The sequence below is a fragment of the Pelmatolapia mariae genome, linkage group LG7, assembly GCF_036321145.2.
Source record: "Pelmatolapia mariae isolate MD_Pm_ZW linkage group LG7, Pm_UMD_F_2, whole genome shotgun sequence".
NCBI classification, from domain to species: Eukaryota; Metazoa; Chordata; class Actinopteri; order Cichliformes; family Cichlidae; genus Pelmatolapia; species Pelmatolapia mariae.
The window spans coordinates 49,314,367-49,339,126 of NC_086233.1; the positions used below are offsets into that span (position 1 = coordinate 49,314,367).

Below are 24,760 nucleotides of genomic sequence, written 5' to 3' on the forward strand. Positions count from 1 at the left end.
GGGGATTGATTACACACAGAGATTTTGCAGTGTAGGAAAGATATTTTGGAGCATTTATAAGAAAAGATTTCCTGAACACTGTCTTGTCTCATGACTTGTAAAGCAAAAACAAAGAACATCTGTGTGAAAAGAGGTTCTATATTTTCTTACATCTCAGTTTATTCTAGCTCTGGCTACAGCTAGATTGACCACCTGTAGGTATTTAAAGCACATTCAAACTATTAGGCTTAACTTTCAGTCTAATGGCTTAGGCAGAGCATCCCATCTGGACGCTGTTGATGCGAGAAAAAGGATGGGATCAGATATCAACCCCGAGAACACAGAAAGACACACATCCACACGCTCGCACACACACATCACTAAAAATGTTAATTGTTTCATTTTTAGAGGCACCTATTGTATTTTTCTATTTATGTCAATAAATGTGTGTAATTTTGTGTTCAGTTCAGTTAAATATTTTTCTTGTATCACCATAAGAGCTATTTATGTTGCAAGATAAAGAAACGACCCTACAATTTTAGAGAGAGACCCACAACAATTACATGATCCCATGTGAACAACAATTTGCTAAGAGCGGGGAGGAAGAACTCCCTTTTAACAGGAAGAGACCTCCGGCAGAACCCTGCTCAGGGAGGCGCAGCTATGTGTCGTGACTGGTTTGGGAATGAGGAGAAAGAGAAGAGAGACAGAAGACAGAATGTTTGTGCATTCAAATGGAAATATGTAAATATATGGGGGAGGGGGCATCATGGGAAATCCTCCAGCAGTCTCAGCCTATAGCAGTACAACTAAGGGGGGTTCAGGGTCACCTGATCCAATGTTAAGCTTTATCAAAAAGGAAAGTGTTAAGCCTAATCTTAGAAGCACATAGTGTGTCCGCTGCCTGAGAGTGCAGTGCTCCATTGGTGCTCTGATGTTTTTGAGATTTGAGGTAACTATTATGAGGTCTGATTGTTCAGAACTTTTTATGTAAGGATTTTAAACAGAATTCTGAATTTAACAAGAAACCAACAAAGATTATTTCTCTCTGTATGGAAGAAATATGATCTACTCTTGAATAGCTGACCATAGATAAACAGTTAAACAATAGTTTCTACTGTCAGTGCTTATTTTGCATATACTGTATGAAAAGTTTGTAGGTCACTGTTGTGATCATGCCGTACACTGCTGAGTATTTTTAGAGTCTGAAAATTTTACTTTTCCCTTTATTGTGCTACTGCTGAAAACATAAAACATTGCACAACATTATTTCTTATTGTTTATTCAAGAAATATTTTCAGCTGCTCCCAAATTCACAAAGAAAAAAAAACACCAAGTAGCTCCAAAAGTTATAACTATAGAGCCACTACTTGTGGTTTTTCAATATGTTGGTTTAATAATTGTTTACAACTCGCTGTCCATCTATCCATTAAATACAATCCTACAGCCAGCATTCACTCACCCAAAGAAACAGCCCAAATAAACCAAACTCCTTCTCTTTCAGAAAATGATTGTGGTGGACATGAGTTAAATTTCTTAACCTTTCAAAGAAAGAAAAACAAAACTATTTGCACTCATTCTGCCACTGAAGATCAATTTATTTCAAAATCATTTAGAAACCATCATTAACAAACACAGCGAGTTACTTCTGTACAAAAATACAGCACATGAGCAGTGCTAAATATGGACGGGCTTCGTTTTTTTTCTCTTTTCTTAGTTTTTCTTTTTCTCCTGGGACAAAACCAAAACCACGTAGTCTCTGGCTTTATTAAAGGAAGCGTCCCAGTGGAATAGGCAAAAATAATGATTAAAAAAAAAACTCGGACAATCTAAGTGCAATAACTTATTGCACTGGCACAATCATACATGGAAATACTTGATTAATATACAAAAACGCTTAAAGCCATAAAAAAATGTGAACAAAATTTCAGCCTTTCTTCCATGGCTACTTTTCAAAATAACAAAGAACATAATTTTACATTTCTCAGCAATATTAAGGTAATACTTCATTGGCTTATCTCTTGTGGTCCATTATTTGACAAATATGCAAAACAAATGTACAAGCAAAAGAACAATATTATTTATATTGTTCATATTCACACAATATGACATTACAACCATGGATTTCAATTGCTTTATTTCAGTAGTATCAACACGGACGGAGCTGCAGAGGAGTGGAGCACTGAGGGAGTACCGGCAACGCAAGGTCAACTTGACAAAGTAAGGATTGAGTCACACATTTCTAATCTTAGAGGTCCTTGTCTTTTACTTTGCTGAGGTTTGAGTACCCTCTGCAGGGAATATATAAAGACAATAAAGACATCATCATCTGGTCCTCATTAAATGGTGTTTCCTTGCACACACAAAGGTAAATGTTAACATTTTTGATTTTTCATAAATGTTCTCAATGGAAAACATGGTTGTACATGCTAGTGCATGTAAGTCCCTCTCTTTGGGACGTCTTCATAAAGAGACCAGAATGACACTAAAAATGAAAAGACAATGTAGAGGCTGAGCAATCAGCATTTTTCCCCAAGAAGCAAATAAGTATTTTATCCATCTTTTTCTGTGCAGTCACATCATTTCAGATTATCTGAATCCTGTTGTTTTGCTCTCTTTTGCTTGTGCTTGTTTCCATCGCATTGTACACACAGTGAAACAGAGAGCAGAGGAGTAGTAAACGGACAGTGCTTATGTAGCACGTTTGCTTGTATCAGTCGTAGGTTTGTATTAAGCCTAGCCGAAGACTAAAAGAAAAAGTTGATAAGGATCCCCGCTGAAAAAAGTTTTAGTCCAGGACTAGAATTAATCCAAATCCAGGAAACTAAACCTTTAAGATTAAGACCGGTAAGCAACCACTAAGAGGACAGAGCCATGCAAGGTGTGGGCCTGTCACAGAGATTAAACTGGGTTTGCTGTCTTGCCCAGAGAGGAGAATCAAACTGCAACCCTCCACTTCATTGTCAAATTATTCTACCACCTCAGCTGCAGCAGAACCGAAAAGGAGAACGGCAACACAAACTTTCATCACCACGGTGGGCTCATGATCAGCTGACTAAAAGCACATGGCTACCATGCAATAAGTTTCACAATGCAGACGTCAGCCAATTATCATGACTGGATTTTTGTTGGTGTTTTTGGCTGTCATGTAAAATACCTTCCTAACTGTAACTGAAATATGAAATGAGGGAGGGGAGCAGTGGCCAGCGGGCCCTTTTGTTTTGGTTTGAGATGCTGACGCAACATTTAGTAGTTGAATAGACAAGTATCACCATTAAAAGAGGGGTTTTTTATGTTGCTGAAATCTCAGATGTGACTGCAGCAGTGGGTGACAGTAACTCAACAACTATAATCATATACACTTGATCAATGAAGTCATTTGTCAAGCAAAAACGCCAAACAAACTGTTGAATTGATGTTTAACTTTATCTTATGTTACCATAAACTGAATATCTTTGGGTTTTGGGCAGCGAGACATTCCAAGATGTCACACTGGGTTTCTTGCCATCATCCACGCAGGAGAAAAGAAAACCGATATGTAGCCCAGCATGCGTCATAGAGAGATCAGCCAAAAGGCTAATGAAGCCTGTCTCTAGCCTCGGCCTGGAGCCCAGCTCTTGTGACAAGCTTATTCCGGCGGGGTAACACACACACAGATACCCCTACAATCACTGGACATGCTCACCACATTCCTGTAGTCCAGCTCTAATGTCATCACATTGACCAAACATTACCGAATGCTCTTCGGGACGATTAGGCCCATTGATTTGGCCTGCAGTCTCTGGCATGTATAAGATTCTGTTACCAAGCTATGAATTGAACCTTCATCCCTGCTGAACCCACGTCTAGCGATGAAGCGATCACTTCTGTGTGTGTGCAGTATGTCCTCACCGTGTAGACTGTGATGTACTGCAGCTTTCACAGGGCAGAAAGGCTCACTTTGATGCTAATTAACTGTGTCTATTCCTGCTGGTTGCTGATTAGAGCTGGCGTGGTAAGCTGGTGTTGAAGGTTGCTGCTGTGCATTCCTGTGCCTTGTCTGCCAATGGAGACACCATTTCCTGTAACCTGAAGCCTGAGCCTATTAGTTGAACCTGTGGAGGGAACCCTGGGAGGGAAATGACAACTTCATTTGAAATTGCTGCCAATCTAAGCCCTGCCCTCCACCCAGACTCAATTGGCAGGCCATGTCTGCTCTCGCTCAGTTAGACTCTGTTCACTTACTCTGCCCTTCTCTGCAGGGAAATAAACTCCCAACAACATACTAGTGAAATGTACAGAAATGAACTGGTTTATACAGTGGAACAGAATGGTGTGTGGTGGGATGGTCGGTATAAAAGATACGATAAAGAAGGCAAATGATTTGAATCAAGATCTGCTCTTTAAATGAAGATACTGTTCTTGGGATTATGGGCTATAAGTCTGTGAGGACATTAATAAAACCAGGTTTGGGTTTGCTGAATTTGAGTGAAAACAGATTCATGTTGATCGGTTTATTGGGGTATAAACAGCATAGTTGCATGAGACCTGAGAGATCAAGGAATCAAGAATCAACATCTAGGTGATATTCTCATCTAAGTCACACCTCTGCTTTTCTCTCACTTTCAGCATCTGCTGATTGTCATAGACACAGTTGTCTTGGTTGCATCGGCAGCTGCGGTGGCCTCTGTTATCTCCACAGTCTCTCCCTGTTCATTTGACCTGTGTTATCATTAGTGCTCTCCTCCTCCCCCCATAGTGCTTGCTGACGGCTGCTCCAGGGCAGGGGCCTTATGGGGGCAGGTTGGGATCGGGCTGGAACATCATGTAGCCCAGGAGATGGCTGCACTGTGTTCCTTGGCCTTCATACGCAGCGCAGCTATGCTGGAGGACTTTCGATCTGGATCAACATTGAGATCATAGCCATTGATTCCCCCACCGATCCCAGCGCCCCCAAACAGACTGCCCATATGAGTCTGTCCCATGTGGCTGCTTCCTGGACTTGGTACGCCCAGGAAGTCAGAGACTCCTCCAGGACCGTGAGGGTGAGGGGGCATGCAGGAGGGCACAGAGTCACAAGGCACGACACAGCCGGGCACCGGAGATGCCCCGCTGCTGCTCCCTATCCATGAAGGGTTCTGGATCTGGAGAAGAAAAAGAGGAGATATTTTCATAATAACTGTTGTTTCAAATGAACACATGAAAAATAATAGTCCTGCCATAGTAATAGTTACCTGCACAGAATTGTTTTTGATTTTTTTTTTTTGCCACATCAGCTGCTGTTAATAGTAGAAGTCCTCAAATTTAACACTTAGACCGAAGAAACGTTAAGAGAGAGCAAATATTAGATCTAAATCATTCCAACTACAATTTTACTGCTGTGATATGTTAACGCTGTGTTCAGAGGTTTCTCTCTGCCCCATAATAATAACTATTACAGGTTTAATTTCACACTTCCTAACTGCAATTCTGATACCTGCCATCAGGTGTATCTGTAATGTGCACACCACTGAGGACTGAACATTTACCTGTGCATAGTTCTCAGGCCGAGCGAGCAACGGCAGCTCGTAAGCTGTGGAGAAGTGCGTGCGGACCTGTTGCATCTGGCCAAAACGCTCTCTCTTCCTCCACTTGGCTCTGCGGTTCTGGAACCACACCTGCGAAGAAAACAGACTATCAGGACAATACCTCTAACCAAATAGAGACCAAACACTATCAAACAGAAATGTGAATATCCTTCTTAAACAAGGCCATTAAAGCTCTTAAAAAGTACACAGAGTGCTTTAGTTTTTCCCACAGAAAACTGGGCCATCTTCTTGCTAAGAAAGACAAAGTAAAAGACCACATAAAATGAGGACAGTGAAGCAAATAAATTCTGCCGCACATGAAAGTCCGAGCCCCGATTTTAAGACTTGACGTGTCTTTAAAGTGCCGTCCACACTGAGCTATTGATGTGAAAATGGTGAGTCTCCCCTGGTGCTGCATGTTTCAGCTCCTCCCTTTGATACACAGACGTCTGCCTCCCTTCAGGCTGCCCGCGTCGACAGATCCACATCTGGGCCTGTAGCCGTTCATAAATCACTCTGAGAAAGGTGTGCTCTCTCCCACATGTCAGCACAGTGGGATCCAGTGGGGAATCCCTCTGTATAATCCATGGAACAAATGTTGAACTTTTGACCAAGGACATATATACTGTATATATGTGCATAGAGTATGTGTGTGTGTGTGTATATTCATCTTTAGTTTTACTAAGCATTGTTTGTAGCACATGAAATGACTACTGCTCTTCAGATTTGTAGACTTGCTACTTCTCAGAGGGTTGAGCTTTCAGGAACCTGCTGACAGACCAAGTGCAGGCTGCTTAGTCCACTTCTTCATGACCGCAAAGTAGAAGATGGTTATGAAGGACCGATTTCTAGAGGCAGTAAAGGCTGAAACCTAAAAGAACTCCCCAAGAACATTTTTTCCCCTAAAATCTTAGTGTTAATTGATGTGATGCCTAATACACTGTAGAAATTCATGATGTTCTACATACTGGAAGACAAATCTCATCACTTTTGCTCTTGCAAAGGTTCTTTTCTTATCTAGGGTTACACGATATTGATGAGTGTGGATAAAAATAAGGAAAAATAGATACTAGATATTGATTACACACATACAACTGCCTGGTAAAATAATTAATGTTTTAATAAATGAAGAATTCATTTGTTCTAATAACAAACAATGAAAATAATATTCAGTTGCAAACTTAGTACTATTCTATTTTATGTAGCCCAGTTGTGTGCCCTATTGTTTTGGGAATTAAAATGAAAAGAAGATGATTAGCAAATAATACAGTACTTTGCAAAAGAACTGTTTTATTTGGCATAGGCATGAACACATTTATTCTTCAACACAATCTGAACTCTCTCAGGCAAACTTGCGTGTAGTTTCTTTAAGCGGTCTGTGGGAATAGTTCTTCAGGCTTCTTGAAGGACATTTAAAGGTCTTTTTTGGGTGTTAGCGGTCTTTTGTTCTATTCTCTGTGAATATTTTGAGGTCTGGGCTCTGGGGAAGCCATTACATAAGCAGCAGTGTTCTACAGTGTATTTTCTTTCTATCCAGGTACACTTTTACTGCATTGTCAGTATGTTTGTGATCATTGTGATGTTTGAAGCTGTTGCCAATCAGATGCTTTCCAGACAATATTGCATCAAAATCTGACAGGATCCTCGACACCATGGACTGAAATGCAGCTCCAAGCCATGACAGAGCCTCCATTGTATTTTACAGGAGGCTGTAAATGCTCAGTACCTCTCTCTTCACTTTCTCCGTACATATCGACAACCAGAAATATAAAATCTACCTTCATCACTCCAGAAGAGCTGTTGTCACTGATTTTCAGTCCACTTCCTTTGTAATGTGGCATACCTCAGCCTTTTCTCCCTGTTTCTCTACCTTCAGAATGACTTCTTGACAGTCACCCCTCCACTCAGGCAATTTCTGATGTGGTTCCAGTAAACAGTAGATGGACGGATCTTTGCTGGATTTTTTTTCCCTATTTTTTTAAGGACCTGACCTTTAGATAGGCCTGTCACTTCTTCTGTCATAGTGTGTTATCTTTGGCATTTTTTGTAGATTCAATAAAATAAATATGAACAAATGATGTGCTTTTGTAACAGTTGGCTGGTAAAAAAAAAAAAAAAGTGCCTAAAGATACAATTTAAAAGTGATTCTTTACTAAGATGTGTTTTACGTACAACACTGGTTCCCTTGAGTTCCCTTGAGTCCCCATCCCTTGAGTTAGATGCTTTTTATATTTGAGTGATGCATAAGTCAATGTTAGCTGGGTTAACAAACAAGAAAAAACATTCATCTAAAAACGGTCAGTTAGAAAGATTGGACTGAAAATGAGAGAAAAAAAGAGTCAATGTCCAAACAAAACCTTAGACCACTTTAAAAACTTCTGAGAAAGTCTGGCGCCTTGGAAGCAAAATATAAGGAAATGAAGGGTAGACCAAGACTTTTATACAGTACTGTATGTTTCAAAATAGTCAACAGATACAGATTAAACCATACAGATTATCACAGCAACTGCATCTTTCATTAAACTTTTTTTCTGTAGAATTTTCTCACATCTCCTTGCAAGAGAATAGAAAAAGCAGAGGGGGTTACTGGGAGTCTCCACATGTTTATCTGTATCTATTTGTTGGTTGTTTGAATCTTATCCTCCCTGGAGAGAAGGGGGAAACTTCTTCAAAGAGAAAAGAGAGGGCAGCCTCGCTTTGACACAGGGGTTAGGACTTGGATTGTTGGGCTGATTCCCAGCCCAATCAGCTTGTGGTTTTCACAGTCCCTGACATGCAATTTCCCTTCAGTCATCCCCTTCAAATCCCCACTCTTGTCTCTGGCCATTTCTCTCAGTCAACAATAAAGTTTGGTGGCAGAATTGAGCACTGTCGTACAAATGCATATTTGCAAAATGCTGATTTTCTTATAGTAAGGAGTTGACTTTAAACATATGAGATAAGACCACCTATAAGCACCCTAACCTGCAAACTCATCGTCTCATTTTTTTAGATGCATTGACCTCCTAGCAAAGTCAAAGTGAATAACATATCCATATGTCTGTATTTTTGCAAGAAACTGACGTAAAGAAGTGTCGTCTGACTCCGACATTCTTTGGGTCAGCTGGTGAGATTAGAGAACAGCTCACCCTTACTGAGTGGTAAGCTGATATGTGAGGTTGTGGCTGAAGCCCAATGTCAAGGTGAGGGGTTGTAGCCCTTTGAATTATATCATATGTTTGGAAGTAGGTTTGTGGGTCTATTTTATACTCCTCCTGAGGATTTGGGATCTATTATTGTTTAAGATTTGTCATGCCTTTCCTTTGGTGGCTCTTTGGTTACACGAGCTCATAATATCACAAGTTTCCAAATATAAGCCCCAACATGAAAACACCAACATTAAGTTTCATTACAGCCTCAGTTCTACAAAGATATGTTACTAATGTGATTAATGTATTACCAGCTCAAGGACTCAATTTCCCTCCAAATATATGCAATTCTGGCAAAGTTTGAAAGATGTTGTATAAGTTTGCCCATTTACTAACTCGCCACAGGTAAACCACGAGGTGTTTATGATGTCCACGGTACCCTCCTTTAGTTTTATAGTAAATGTAACAGTCTATTGATACAACAGTGATTGGTACGAGCCAGGTACAGTGTAAACAGTTAATCACAGTGTAAACGCACTTATGTTCTAAAGCCATTTCAGACTCTTAAAGAATTTTTCAGTGCCCTGCACGTAAAATAAGTTTTTCTTTCTCAGCAAACCAAAGTTTTTCATTTTAATTGTGATTTTGACAAATAGAGATGCCTCATTCAGTTTTCATACTGTGCTGGCACCACATGATATGTAGCTAGACTTCCTGGATTTTTATAATATATATATACATGCAGGACAAGAGCATCTGCTGGATCAACCATCAGAGTCGTACTGCCCTTCCCTCCGTCTTTGTAAACTAGTCTTAATTTTTGTTTACCTGTATAATGAAAATAGTCACATTTCATTTAAATATTTATAAAACTCTTTGAGGAAATGCTGTCAGAATAGCAACAGAGCCTGATGAATGACCTTCTCGATTCTGGTCTTAGATTGTTATCAAAAATATAAAAAATCGCATATTTCAAAGCTCTGCTGTCAGTCACCCAGCGCCGTTATTGTACTCCCACTCCTGTGTTGAAGCTCAGGCTCTTCTGTCCCTCGCCACCCCGCCCCCAACTCCGACCCCTCTCTCCATGTCTCTCTCCTCCCTCCGTTTTAAGTCAGTGAGGGGAAGTGGGGATATTGGAAAGTGAGATGGGAGAATGTTCAAACTGGAGCTTGTTTTCATTTCATGTTTAATTTCCTGATGCCTAAGCCCTCGGCTTTCCGCAGCTAACCCCTCTGACCTTTGAGAGGCGTGCAGACAAGAGCAGTGGACCAGACGTGCACACACATACACACAGAATCACACACATTTGCATACCATGTTATATTCACATTTCAAAGTTGCTCTCCAAAAAATGCAGTATTTTAACCTGGACCCTCTCAAGCACTTACTGGAAGCTTTTTCATAAACAGTTTCTGAGCACATATATTTCCCTTGTCTTGGTTTCTGAGTGTGTAATGTTTCACAGAGAGTTTGCTCTACGTAGCTTTTCCTTTGAACGGCAGTAGGAACGAGACCCCTGCCAAATAGTTTGGCAGAGAGATAATTCGGGAAACATTGCGGAGTCAGATGTGTCCCTTGCTGCTCCATCTCTCATATTCCCTGACTTATAAATTCATGCAGTTCTTGAGAAATTGAAGGTCACTGCTGTTTTTGTGCAAGCAGTTTTCCAATTAACATAAATTGTCTTAATTGTTTGTCATGATGAACACCAGTGGTTAATAATATATAAAACCCAAAATGATGCTATTTACCAACTACACACACTCACGACTCCTGTTTATTTTATTTTAGCAGACATCTGCAAGGAAGGTGGCTCAGTGGTCTTGGAGCTCAAATAGCTTGGCGGTGATACAGTAATTGCTAAAGACGCTGACAGCGAAATGCAGCTTACAGAGCCATTAAAGAGCTTTATTTATGCTCCAGAGCCAGCAGGCAGAGAGAAAGGAAGAGGGAGAAAGGGAGGGCAGAGTCCACAACTCCAAAAGCAGCTTTGAAGTCCAGCCGTCTCACCTCATCTCTGTCATCTAGGACCACTGCAATTGATAGACTGCCTCAGCAGTCAATCACGTACAGCCTCCTCCTCCTCAATAAAAAGTAGGCCGTATGGTGAAGTTCAAGTCACGAGGCTCTGAGCTAATTGCTTCTAAAGAAAGTAATGGCACCAGAAGTCACAGATCGTGTTATTGGAAAGCTGCAGCCTGATTTTATGAAGACATTCGACATCAAAACTGAGGATGAAACCGTAGGACCTTGACACTGGCAATTTGGCAGAAAACATCTGTATTCTGGATTTCAATTGCTGTTGTTTTGCAGATGAAAAGGATTCTCGATTGCTTTCCGAGCATCGAGTGCCCCTTGGTATTCAACAATTGGATATCCCTGGACTTTGTCTCAATGTACCTTCAGTTGAAATTGTGGGGTTTAGTCTTGATTGCATGCATATTTAGGGTTTGATTTTAGAAGTATGGGTCAAACCTCACAGTGACTCAACAGAGTCTGCAGTGTGCCTGTCAGATGAAGACGTTAATTATATTCATCTGGGGCATAGATGGGTCTGTGTGAATGCAACATGAATGTACTTATTTTACTGTACCACCACAAGGACCAGGCCAGGTTCTCTGTCCCTGACTATGTCTCGGACTATGTGTGGAAATTGAAACTGGCATCTCAAAGTGTATTTTATATCCATGCCAAAATAGCTTTGATGGTGTTCCATGTGTTTTCCCTCGTTGCCTCCAGAGCTGTGCAGTGAAGTAGTTTAAACATGGCGGTGTGGGGAGAAACCCTTGGCCTCTGACCCTTTCCAGAGTCTACACCATGTAAGTGCTAAGAGCAGCGTATTCCCTAAGTCTCCTCCATCCCACTCTGATCTAAAACTGGCAGGCACAAAGACAGATGGAGAACAATAGGCCTTGCTGTCTAATGCTAGGAACAGTCTTTGTAACTCTCAGCCTTCCCTGTCAGTTCCCCCAATGATTATCAGCGTGCAAACAACTGTACTCATGGAAACTGTCTTAACAAGACAGAAGGACACCATCAGCTGCTTCAGCAAGTGCACGAAAATGACATATGTTTGTATTAAAGTCTCAAAGTTCTCCAGTGGACAGACAGTTGTTAATTTCCCACTCACAATGCAACACTGTCTTTAACACGATCATGTTCATTCCTAAACCATATGTTTTATTACAGTGCCAATAGAATCAAAACACCTAATGTTTTTTTGTTTGTTTGTTTTTCCCTAAACCATGACTCTGAGTGGGGTGGGGATGGGGGTGGGGGGGGGGGGTGGGGGGGGGGGGGGTATGCATGTGACCCGGTCTGTCTGATATCTCTATGCTGGTGTTGTTCTTACGTCATCATAATTATGGTTGTCCACAAGTGCAACTGACCAATCACACTGTTGTGATGTTGCTTTGGACTGTGGAGGAAAACGAAAAGAAATGATTTTGTTTATATAAAAGTCTCTTCTGGGACAAGCATTACAACTGTTTTTTATTAATTTATACAATATAATAAATATATTATCAAGTTACTAGTGATAGTTTTGGTCAGTTGCAATCTTGATCCTGGATCAACATTTTTGTGATGATTTAGGAACAACAACAACACGGGGATATGTCATAAAATAGATTAATTGTGTATTACAGTAATTTGTTTCTATGACATAAATAAAATCTGGTGATATTTTGATTAGATGACAGAGATTCATTTTCTCTTATAAGTAAAGGACTTCTTGGCTTATGTCAATGCAGAAAGGTGCTTTTCAAGCATAACCCTCTGTTTTTACTTCATCCTCACCTGTACACGGGCCTCTGTCAGGTCTGTCCTGAGTGCCAGCTGCTCACGGGCATATACATCAGGGTAGTGTGTCTTCTGGAAAACCTTCTCCAGCTCCTCCAGCTGGTAGCTGGTGAACGTAGTGCGATTGCGCCTCTTCTTGCCTTTGTTGCTCTCTGCCTCACTTTTTTCCATTGGGCTAGAAAGGTCAGACCCCGGGCGTTCACTCTGCCCCTTCACTCCAGTTTCCTTTAGGTTCAGGTAGCTGCTTTCCATCCCAGGAGGGTCGACGCTCTGGGGCAACTCAGACTCTGTCAGGCTGCTGCTGTCCTTTCCTGTATTTTGGAGATAAGAAAAGTAAGGAAGAGGTCAAAAACGGTAATTTATGTAGTACTTAAAATTACTCACACACAACTTAAATTTACTGACAGTATAACTATTTCTTTTTTCCTGTAAAAACCTAACTTGTTACCCCATTTTTTTCTAGAGTACCAACCTTTAAGTATTTGTATGTAAATATAATTACCCTGTAAGTTTAAATGAAATGCTTTGAAATTCCATTTGATTAAATATCAATTACACACTTGGTTGCTGTTCGTATTATAAAGTGTTACCAAATTAGAAAACATTCTCAAAATTTACTAAAAGTGTGGCTTTACTATGAAATCATTTCATTTATGTAATAATAAACAGACAGTTATCTTTCTGACCATCTTAGAGATGAATAAAAAGCGCCATGTGTTCTCAGCAATAGTCCCACGTTTACAGTTAGAACATTCATTAGAGCAACGTGTCTTTAAAATGTGGCTGAATGATCACATTCAAGCCACCAAGAGTGTCTGCTCATCATCATATTACAGCATCCCCACCAAATGACATTTACTTTAAGCACACATCATCTCTGTGATGTTTTATTTTAAGGTTCAAAGGCCTCGTCTGTGTGCAGCAGGAAAGAAAGTTTGAAAGATATGTCACGACGCATTGGTGTGACCTGCGACACAACCCTCGAGCCCTTCTCCCCTCACATCTCTCAATCACGCCACCTGAAATCCGAGCCACACAAAATCCTGTGCGTCTCGGGCCGTGTGTATGGCGGGCCTTGTGTATGGGGGCAACCACGCTTACCCCACAGCCTTCCCCCTGAGATGTAAACAACATTGTGTTTGTCACCTTCAATTTTCAGTGCATCCATTTTGTTACAGACCTTGCTCTGTTCCTGTCAGCACATGCTGGCTTTTTGTTTCCTTTTAAGAGATGAAGAAAGCTGTCCCTTCTCCTTCAATAAACAAACAGCCGTGTGAATAAATAAGCAGAAGGGCTCTGGTTGCAGGCCAGTGAGAACAGTGTGCTCGGTCAGCCTCTGTTTGCCTTTCCTGCAAATGGGCATGGAGAGTGCCCTGTCCTAACTGTATTGGTCTGAAACCAGTGCATAATGGTCTCCTCCATATAAACAGACTTGTGAGTCTTGTGCAACACCACCATTACTTTAATCCAACAGAATTTTTCTCAGAGTTAGGAAGTGCCAAATGATTGAAAGTTATGGGCTTGTATGCATGCATTTGCTTTTGTCACGTTGCATTTTTCTTCTGAGTAATGTCAGTAATCGCCGTGTGTCATTCTTAGAAAGTTACCTCACTGAAAGAGTTGACACCTTTTGACACACAGTGAGTCACAGAGTCTTGTTTTTTAGTGGTTAACAAGATGACTGAATAGTTTTAGGGTGATGAAGTTAGGCGGTGGTTGTCTGCAACAAGCATGTTTGTTTTCATGGATTAGTACGCTTTGGGCTTTTGTGTCCCACAATGAGATGTCAATAGTCATCCCCTCAGAACTGCTGCAGCCCTTCCCTGCTTTCTGGCTCAGACCTACATGGGCTGAAACACTAATGGAACAACACAGCGTTGCCCAACTGGAGTTCATGTCCTCATACAGCAGTGGCCTACCTGTCAGACCTTTTTACAGTCTCCATGCAGGCAGATGTTCTGACATCACCAACCCCTGAGCTGGCCTCGTATCCTCGAGCTACGTACAGTCATTTTATTCTGCCTCTGGGCAGGAGCATGGTTCTAGTGTTAGTAAAGTAAGACAGGTCAACTCCAGGTTCCTGTCTGGCATTTGCATCTGTGAGAGAAAATCCAGTTATGCCCCTGAGCAAGGGGCACATATCCTGTGAGACTGCAGCTGCACACAGATGAGGAGATGGGAAAAGGGTAGGATGGAGTGTGGGAGGTACTCCAATTTGTCAGTGCAATTAAAAAAATGATTTAACTTTTTTTTTTAAATACACATATTTCTTTTCTTATCCAGACATTGGATCCACTGATCAATGCCAATCCCATTACCGTAACTAAATGTGAGGCTACCGTGAGCAGCCTGCTAAAGGCATAAGGACTGGAAAGATGAGGTAAATTGCTTGCCTGTCTCTGAAAAATTCCACCAGGAAGTAACATATATATAACATATAGTCATGTCAAAGAGGAAAACTAAGTACACCCCATGATTCAGTAGCTTGTAGAACCACCTTCACCAGCAATAACTTGAAATAATTGTGTTCTGTATGACTTTACCAAATGTCTCACATCATTGTGGAGGAATCTTGGCCCACTCTTCTTTATAAGGTTGCTTCATTTTACTGAGGTTTGCTAGCCTTGAGGTTTGTAGCAAGAACTTAAGGTCTCTTCGGTTTCTGGAGCATTTCAATTACATTGAGGTTGGGCTTTGACTGGGCCATTGCAACACCTTTATTCTTTTCTTTTTTTTTCACTAATTTTCTGTAGATCTGCTGCAGCGCTTTGTCTGTTTGCATACCCCAGTTTTGCCCAAGCTTAAGCTTTTGGACAGATGGTCTCACATTTGACTCTAGAATACTTTTGCATACAATGGAGTTCATTGGCCGACTTGTGCTGATCTGCTGCTTTTTCTTTTCACCAAACGTGTCACTGTGCATTATGGCCAGATATCTCCACTTTGGCCTCCTTTGTTCAAAGGTCACTAAGTCAGACTTCTCGTGGTTTGTTTAGATACAACTGTGCAAACCTAAGCCGTACTGCCATTTTTTATTTTTATTTTAGAGAGAAGAGTAACTTTCCAAACAAGCCATACTTGTTTGGTCTTTTTCTAATTGTACTGCCTTGAACTTTAACATCTAACATGCTAAATGAGGACTGTAGAGTTTGAAATGTAGTTCTTGTCTCTGACCTTGGAGTGGATTTTCTGGGACAGTAAAGATAGTATTGTGTTAACACACATCTGAATGCTCCAAACCAGCAAAGTGCTAAAACTGGTTTTAGAGAGGTTCTCACATTTGCTAATGATCAATTATTCAAGTGCATTTGATTAGCAGTGCCTGGTTCCTACTTACCCTCTTAATTCCTATGGAAGCAGTAAGGGTGAACTTAATTTGTCACAGGATTGTGTCTGGTAAAAACTTTCTTTTCACATGCATATATTTCAGTTTATGTATATTTCATCTGTTTTATCCACAGAAATGAGCAAACTGTGGACATCACAGAAAGTGGTTTTTGTTTTTTAACTTTGTCATTTTCAGTTCTTTGTGCATAGATCCAAAAAACATGGCCTTTAACAGAAACATTGTAGGGTATGACAATTAAAGAATCCTGAATAGAAATATATAGGAGAATTTGCCAAAGATACTACCAAAGAGGGGCTTTGTCCTGCCCTTGCATCCAAAGAGCATTTCTAAGCTATGCGCTTTATATCAGCTGAACCCAGAAACATATAATTCAATCCAGTTTTATTGCACTGATGCACACACACATTTAACTTTCATGACACTTTCAGTTGTGTGGTGGCATGCTGTATCTCATATCCCATTTTCAGCACTCTGATGGGATAACCCAGTGACAGTGATTGTGTCAGCACTCAGGACTGGGTTGTAAATTCATCCATAATGTGGTAAAACTTTGCTCAAGCGTGGTGGAGGTATAACGTTAAAGGGGAACATTTTTTTGAGGCAAAGTCACCCATCTAAACAGATTTCATCAGATCTGAGTGGTGAGTCTATACCACCAGTGTGTTTTTATGCCCCTTACACTGTTTAAACTGCGGTTATGAGTCTCTCTCCATTCATTTAGGTTGGGGCTTGATGTTGTTATATTGCAGTATATTGCACTGGAAATCCCATAAAGCAGTAGTGACTATTTGCAATCATTTGCCTCAAGATTCCTTAACTTTGTTTGTTGTTCTTTCATTGTTCTTTGGGGATTTTGCAGGAGAAATTAAGACTGTTACGAGTCAGTTTTGATCACCTGGCTGTATTTTGCTCTTCCTGAAATCTATTGATAGATGTATTTTGGGCTTAACTAGTTACTAGTCTACACAGTTACTTAACTGGCTACAGCATACATCCCTATAAGTGTTAATAACTGTCTCATCCATCAGATCCAAGAAGAGGCTTAATCAGGGATTTTCCCATGCTGAACTCTCCCTTTAAGTCTCTGAGCTTAACCCAGTCTTTTACCGCCATATTTTACACTGGAATCTGCAATAATCAACATCTTTTGTCTGTCTAGTATGCCAAACTCATCCCTTTTCTCTCTGTCACGCTAACCACACAGAATCCTTTCCCACAAGCATCTTTCAGTTTTCCCGCATGCTGAGCTGTCTCTTCTGCACGCTGCTCCGGAGAACACAGCCATCACACACTGCTTTCTTTTGGGAGCCAAGATTCCACTGCGCTGGCTCCGAATTTTTTTGGCATTCACAGGAATGTGTTTTTGACAGTTGTGCTAGTTTAAGGATTCATATACGTTATATGTGAACGCACCATCTGCGCAATGTGCCAGTTTCTCTGTGACAAGCTGCAGACCTCTTCAGTTAGCCGAGGTCAGATGTTTACTAGGGTCAGCAATTTAATCACTGCTGAAAACAGAGAGAAAACATCAAAGTGTAATTTAACTGGTTGTAAAGCAACAGGGCACCCTCTCGGTTTTTATGGAACGGGACAGGGAGGGTCAAGTGAAGCCAAATAAAAGAAACACTATAAATTAGTAACCTGGGGAAGGGTTAATGACCAAACACTAAATAGGGAAGGGAATGCTTTTAAACAAAGTGCTCTGAAATGTTCTCTCAAAGCATTCGGAGCTGACAGCAGCACTCCACCAAATAAAGTCAAATATTCCTTCAGGTTTGGTTGTCAACAGGTGACTATTAATTTACAGTTAATGTCGGCTCGCAGACACGCTTCAGCCCGGATTTTTTTTTTTCTGCACCATGCTCTAAGACCTGATGTTGACTGTTGTTTCCTCAGTGGAAGGGAGGCTCCCAGATGTTCCTGAGGAGAGATCTATGCCAGCGGCTCATGCAAGAATGCAGATTCCCTGGGAAACAGCAAAAGTCTTTCTGTTAAACCTCACTGCTGTCATATTACCTTGGGCTGGGTCGCTCACTGTCTCATATCAAAAGGCGCAAAAAATTGTTTTGGGGTTAAGGTCGTTTGAGGGGAAACTAGTGGACGAAGAACACAAGTGTCTTTCTTAAATGTGGAGAATCTTGAGAAAAACATTCATGTGTTTGAACTGTATATAAACTGCATATTAAGCATTAAGATAAATTACATTTGCCACTCTTTTTATTGCTGCAACATTACAATTAGGTTGGTCATTACAAAATCCCTCTCTTCTAGTAGATCACAGTGGCAAGCAAATTCTTGCCATTCCCATGACTTTCCTCTTTTTGATCACACTACAGTCCTGTGCGGCCGTATGTTCACATTGTTCAACAACCCTGCAGAGGTTAGATTAGAGTCAGATTTAACTGATGAAAGTAGTAAAGGTGAAGCCACAGAGCCAGACTCAGCACAACAGGCCCCACAGTGTGTGCCAGCTGGCCCGAGTCAGTCGCTTTATTTTTGGTATGTGTGTTACTTTCGCCTGCAATAGGGATGACTGAATGTTAAAGCAAAAAAGCAGCAAAACACAGCAGCAAGAGTGAGTGCAGGAACAGATACAAGCAGGAACTTGACATTGAGAAAAACAACACCACACAGAACAAGATCTCGGGTTGCCAAAGCTATATGGATGTATATTTCTTTTCATGGCGGGCCAGATGCTGCTGCTTTGCGTCCCGAGTCACACATTTATATGAGCCACTGCTTCCAAGCATTCACTCATTACGTATTCGAATTGATTCTGGTTCGCAGAAGCATGCTGGTACGATCACAGGTGTCACTCTGGCGCTCGCGTTTTTGCTAAAATCAACACAATGTGTTAGTCATCAGCACATGTGTATCCTGTGACATCACTTCCCCAAGCCTTTTAATGCGTACTTAGAATACTGTATTTTGACAGGACGCTTTTAAAGAGCTGCCAGGACTTTTTGAGCTTGTGTTTTGGTTTTCATATGCTGAGAAAATGTTTTACATATCGCAGGATGCTCAATGTCCCGCTGAGGGGGAGGAGGGTTGTTTAAAAGTACAAAGATTGACTATTGTTGTACTTTCAGAGTGTATAATTTGCTTTGGTTATTTTGTGAAGAGGCGAAAAGGATATGGTACAATGAGCGTTTAGCCCGAGTTGTACTAGCATTACCACAAAACTAGTGTCTCTCTGAGTTCCACCTTTAAACCTTACTTTCATTTTATAAATACTGAGTGAGAATAATCTAATGATTGGTTTATGTTCATGAAACAATATGATCTCCGCTCTGAAGCGGGCAGCCCCTATCAAAGGCAAAAAACTGAAATTAATTAAAATTAAACAGTGAGTTCAATAAAGTGCTGTGCACGTAAACAGTCGTTCCCACACATGTGCCGCTTTCCTGGAAACCCTCTCATTTCTCTCGAGTCTCTCAAATCATTACCCAATCTCCATGTCCATTTCTGACTCCTTGCTTATTTGTACAAGGTATTGTTGAGACAGGGTTATGTAAACCAGTCCCACTTTGTCATCTTGGGGACTCTCTGTAGCTTTGGAGATCTGATGTTTGGGGAGTATGAATAATAACTATAGGATCCAGTAATGCACATCTGCCTTGTATTAATGCGGCCCTCTCCTGCGGCGCTGACCTGCATTCCTCAGCTCTCGATCAGCTCCAGGGATTTTTATTTCATTCATCGCCATGTGAGCAGGTAGTCGGCTCCATCCCTGCCTTCACTGCAGGACAGTCTACCTGATTAACGTAGGCTTAGAATGAACAGTCCCACCGATCGGAGCCACTACTGTGCACGGCTGCATGTTGATTCATGCTTCCTGAGTCAGTGTTGTTTTCTGCTTTTTCTACAGATATGGTTTATGAGACAATGTTGTATTATTAATAAACAAGATTTAAGAGTATATCCACACCACATGAACCCGGATGTTTTTTAATAAAGTAAAATTTAAAAAAGCTTGAAATATTTTGATTAATATTTAAATTGGATTTTAAAATATTTCTTAGATTTCTATAACTTTACAATTTTCTCAGATGAATTGTACTGAGCTGCACTGAAATCATGTGGGTGTAAAGGTGTTTCAGGGGTTTTGGATCTCCTAAATCAAAGGTGTAAATTTAAAAGAAGAAATGTGGATATTATGGAGCAGTTATTAAATACATTCCACGATAATACAAAATTCCAGTTCTTTGCACTTTATGTATATTTAAAAAATGGCAGTTTTAATACATATCTAAAAGAGATGGCCTAGTTGGTTGCCTCTCTTTTGGGTGTTTTGATGTATGAAAACAATTTCATGTAAAATCTTCAGAATGACATAGAGATTTGCCATAAACAGCTTTAGAGCCGTAGCTGAAGTTACCACATTCAAAATTCCCTTTGGGGACGAGACAGTTTTGTCATCATGATGGAGATAAAGCATCAGCATTGAGCAATATATCTCCCATTGAGGACCACACATAACAGCACAACCCTGTTGACGCCTGAGGCTTTGGCAAGTCCCCAAAGTATCCTCCCCAGAGCCATGATGCCTTCATCTGGCTGCAACATTTTCAATATTAACATTGCACAGCTCTCCTCAAGGGAGGCAATGTTGCATTTAATGATGGTGTTTAAATGATTCTGTCAATGCACTTGCCAAGTCGATTTAGTTCAGCGCAGGGGTGCTGAAAATGTTGGAGGCAGAAAAGGTGACAGTTCAGACTAAAGTGAAGAGTGACACCATTTTTTTTTCTCAGAACAAAAAAGAACACTTTGCACTTCGTGGCTGTGTGATGGTGGTTATACAAAAATGTACATACTGCCGGTCTCCTCCTCACAGATCACGCAGAGCAGAATTAGACCAAAGCACTTTTATTCATTACGTGTAATGAGCAGTTTTTAGATCTCAAATTTTGGAACTTTTCTGAACTTCAGTGAGAACTGAATATATGTATTTAGGATAGATTGCTACAAAGGACTCGATTCACTTAGTTTTAGCTGTGATCCCAACAGATGTTTTCGTCTATATCACTGTGGTAAACATCTGGAATTGACGCCAACCGGTCTGCCTCAGTGTTCACCAAAATCTGATTTTTGATGTAGAATATTATAGACATATGACATAAAAATATTTAAGATTACTGTTTGTTACTTTTTTTTCACCCTATTGCCCTTTTGACCTTTTGTCACTCGGAATAATTTGAATCGGATCCATCGGCTTAATAAAGTTGTCTGTTTTGATTTTAATAAAAGCAGAACCTTTTCTTTTGCCGACCTTAAGCGTGGCTCCAGAATTGTCGTGATTGTCGCAAAACTGTAAAGCTTTCATTATAAACTCTATTTAAATGCATTTGGTACGAAGTTGACTACACGGACAATTAAGGGACATAAACTAAGCATTGCTTTTGGCTTATAAACCTCCATCAAATGGATTAATTAATATTAACAAACCTGAAAAAAGAAGAATTTGCCCTTTTGTGTTTACTCTCACAGAATAAGCAGGACTTGCTGGAAAGAAAATTATAGGCCCATTTCCTGCACGTCCAAAACATTCTCCAAAAATTAGGCTTTATGTTTCATAGGCTGTAAGGCTGAGGGTTCCGCGTAACGCAGACAGGTCTCAAAGTGCCCCAAATAATAATAATAACAGCAATATTTCACGAGTTGAGTTTATTTGTCAGCGATTAAGATAATTTATTGTTGACGATAACATGCTGCAGTTGTAGTTGAGTGAGAACAGTCTCAGCGGTGCTGCGGGCTCGCCAGTCCAGCGATGCAGTGACAGACACAGGAAACAAAATTCTGCGTTTGCGCTTTAATTTTTTAGCGCCAGTGCGTAAAAAACGGACAAAAAGTCGATTTAAAGACACAAAAATACCAAACTGCCTTTGGTCAAAGCGCCTCATTAAATTAAAATAAAACCCAGAGGTTTGATGCATTAATTATAACTCACCTTGCAGGTGTACAAGTACCTAAAATCCTTTAATCTCACTAGACATGTAAAAAAAATCAGCCTACTTCTAATATTTACTTTTTCTGCAATTATCCGGATTTAAGGGATTTAATGTGAAGGTTATGTTCCTGAGTCAGAACCAGTTCTGCTCAAAGAAAATAGGTCTGTTTTTCAAAAAATGTTTTCTTTTCATACCTCGGCTTCTCCAGTCAGGCTGATGGGTTCAACAAACGAACTTATGGCACACTAATGCGCACTCTTTCTCCTCCTCTCTGCTCTACTTTGACAGCTTATTTTCACACCGTGTGTTAGACAATACTATAAATTGCACTTATTGCTTGCAAATGTCCCGTCCTGCCTCGCATTACCGTTAAATGTCTGGCCAACACATATATTCCCTGGAGAAATCGCACTTTGTCTTGTGCGCACTCACCATAGCAGGAGATGAGCGTCCCGTTGTGTGCGCTGTCCGGGTGCAGCTTGCTGCCTTCCGGGGGAGTTTTGCAGGTCGGTCGCTGCATGAAGAGCTGGTATTTGTTGAAGGTGCCCTCCTCAGCGCCATCCAGTGACTGGCAGTCCGGCTGGAAAGGACTCCTGGACTTCTCTCCGTAAGCCTGCCCTTTACCCGGAATGAACGTGGGACTGTATTTTGTTTCAGTGGTTGGGAAAGTCCTGAAAGGGTTCGCTTGGTGATCTCTACTTTGCGCAGTAGATGTACTATAATATGAATCCATCGATGTCATATCGCAGTATGAGACGCACGTATCTGCGTTCATACCTAAAAAGATATATTTAAAAAAATCCACACGGTTCTTGTTTCCCTCCCCTTCTACAGACAGCAGATATTCTCCCAAATTTCTCTCGCACTGACAGGCTCACACTGCCGCGCTCATGCACACACACTCTCACACTGGCGCATCTGGGACTGGTTAAAAAATGAATCAGATGTTTTCCAGAGACTGCAGACTGAACAAATGCTAAAAGCCCCCTGAAGGTTTGTCGGGGTAAAGAGAAATGCCTTCCTCAAGCTGATGCCGCCTCAGTAGCCTACAGTGTATCAGACACACGCACACGCAGCACTCCGACCTTCAGGCTCGACGCACGTCTGAAGTAGGGCCCACACCGAGCTTCAGCCTCCGCTATTATGCAGCCAGTAGAAATGGGAGGTCAAGCTCAGAAGGGGGACAGCTTTTTTGGTAAACACGCGGGAGATACAACACATGACATTAATGTAATTAGGGGATGAATATGACTGCTTTGATTCCTGTTGTTGCATGGCGTAGGACCTTAACCTCCTACTTAGAGAAAAAAATATATCTTTTTATTAACCTTTAAAGGACTCCTTCCTTCTTTTCCAAGGAAGCCAGATGCTTATTAACTGACATTTGTGGAAACTTCATTTGTGTTCCAAATATGTGGGAAAAAAGAGAGAAAACAGCATAAGTGTAAATGGATCAAGCCGGAAATTCGAGCGACAACAGCTCCTAAATTCAGTCGTCGTTAGACTTCAGTGTTGCATAAATATTTTGTTTGTGTTTATGTTGTGGAGGCCCGCACGAAGCGCGTTATCAGGGGGGTCCGTTACTGCGCAGGCTCGACGCCGTTACTACTCCACTCACAGTGGAGGAGAATCAGAGCATCATTAAGCAGCTTTGCCATTTGAAAAAGAGCACTTGTAAATATCGAATTGGCCTAATTATGAATCGTTAAGCCCATCATGCTCGCTGAAATAGGTTGCTTGGCTTCGTGCGCAAAGATCTGGTACAACGAAGCCGCGCCGGCAATTTGCCTTTTCTAGACTATAAAACGCTGGAATGAAGCGGTTAAGGAAACAAGATGGGCCTTTATGTCTGTCGGTAGTCAAATTGGTTAAGCTGGCTCAAATCACGTCCTTAATTTTTAGGATATTGTCAAGATTACCTAAGAGTTTGAGAGACAGCGAAAATGAGAAAAATAAATCCCAAATCTTTTACAATCTGGCGCAACTGAGCGTGTCTGATTCGCATTAATATCGCATGGTGACATGGTAATATACATGGTAATAGTCCCTTAATATTTGGCCAAACATTATTATTATTATTATTATTATTATTTGTTTCTGCATTTATTTTTATTAATCTAAATTCTCGAGTCCTCTTCTCTTTCTTTCTTTCAGGTTTAATTAATTTTATAACTTTAATTATGGCTCTTGTTTAGCAACATGATGCAGTCCACATCTGCAGCCGTGTACTCAGCCAGCAGGAGGATTGAATTTCTTAAAAAATATAAGATAAAATGAGACACCAATAAACGAATTAGCTCTATTTTTAAGCTGTTAGCGGTTTGTTTTTGTTGCTTTTTTGTTGCTTTTTTGCCCGAAGCAGTAATCTTTTAGTATGCATTATGTTTCTTTCTCTGAGGAGGTCCCTTTTTTCAAATTTTAAATGGTTCACTTGTAAAATAAGAAAAGAGCTAAATGATCGGTTGAGGCCCGGTGCACGTGCAGTCTGTCGGCGATGTCCTGTCCACCGCCGGCTTCTCTCCGGCTGTGCAGATATTCCTTTACGAGACTTTTGACTGTTTTGTTAGTAAAAGTCTCCCGCAAAGAGACATTTCAGATATAATGAGTATGACTCTGGCTGCACACCACACCAACCCCAACTTTTCTTTAGTCATTTTCTTTTCTTTTTTATTTTGAGCCTGTGTTGCGGCTGGTAATGTGAGGGGCGATTAAACCTGTTCGGCTTTTATACTTCAGATCCCTGCAGTTTATTTCAGCTGTTTTATGTCTTCGTGTCTCGACGAGAGCACGAAGCACACGAATATAAACAAGCAGCAGAAAGCTTGGCTCCCACAGAATGATCAGTGTTTATTTACATTATCAACATTATGATCGTATGTGAGACAGAAGACAAGACAAACATGCGGGTTTTTAATGCAGTCTGTAATTATTCATTTCGCACTGTTTTCTAATGATAAGAGAGATAAATAATTTTTAGATCGTTTTTTACTCGCTAAAACCAAAAGT

At 40.8% G+C, this 24,760-nt stretch overlaps 1 protein-coding gene across 1 annotated transcript; it reads right to left on the reverse strand.

Moving 5' to 3' along the window:
• Window positions 1–1,282: 1,282 nt before the first annotated feature.
• LOC134631269 (homeobox protein aristaless-like 4) lies at window positions 1,283–22,905 on the reverse strand. Its single transcript, XM_063479448.1, has 4 exons — window positions 22,187–22,905; window positions 12,452–12,765; window positions 5,487–5,615; window positions 1,283–5,102 (listed from the first exon to the last, which is right to left on the reverse strand). The coding sequence occupies exons 1-4, from the start codon at window positions 22,527–22,529 to the stop codon at window positions 4,782–4,784; spliced, it is 1,107 nt and encodes a 368-aa protein (XP_063335518.1). The 5' UTR covers window positions 22,530–22,905; the 3' UTR covers window positions 1,283–4,781.
• Between the last annotated feature and the right edge of the window lie 1,855 nt (window positions 22,906–24,760).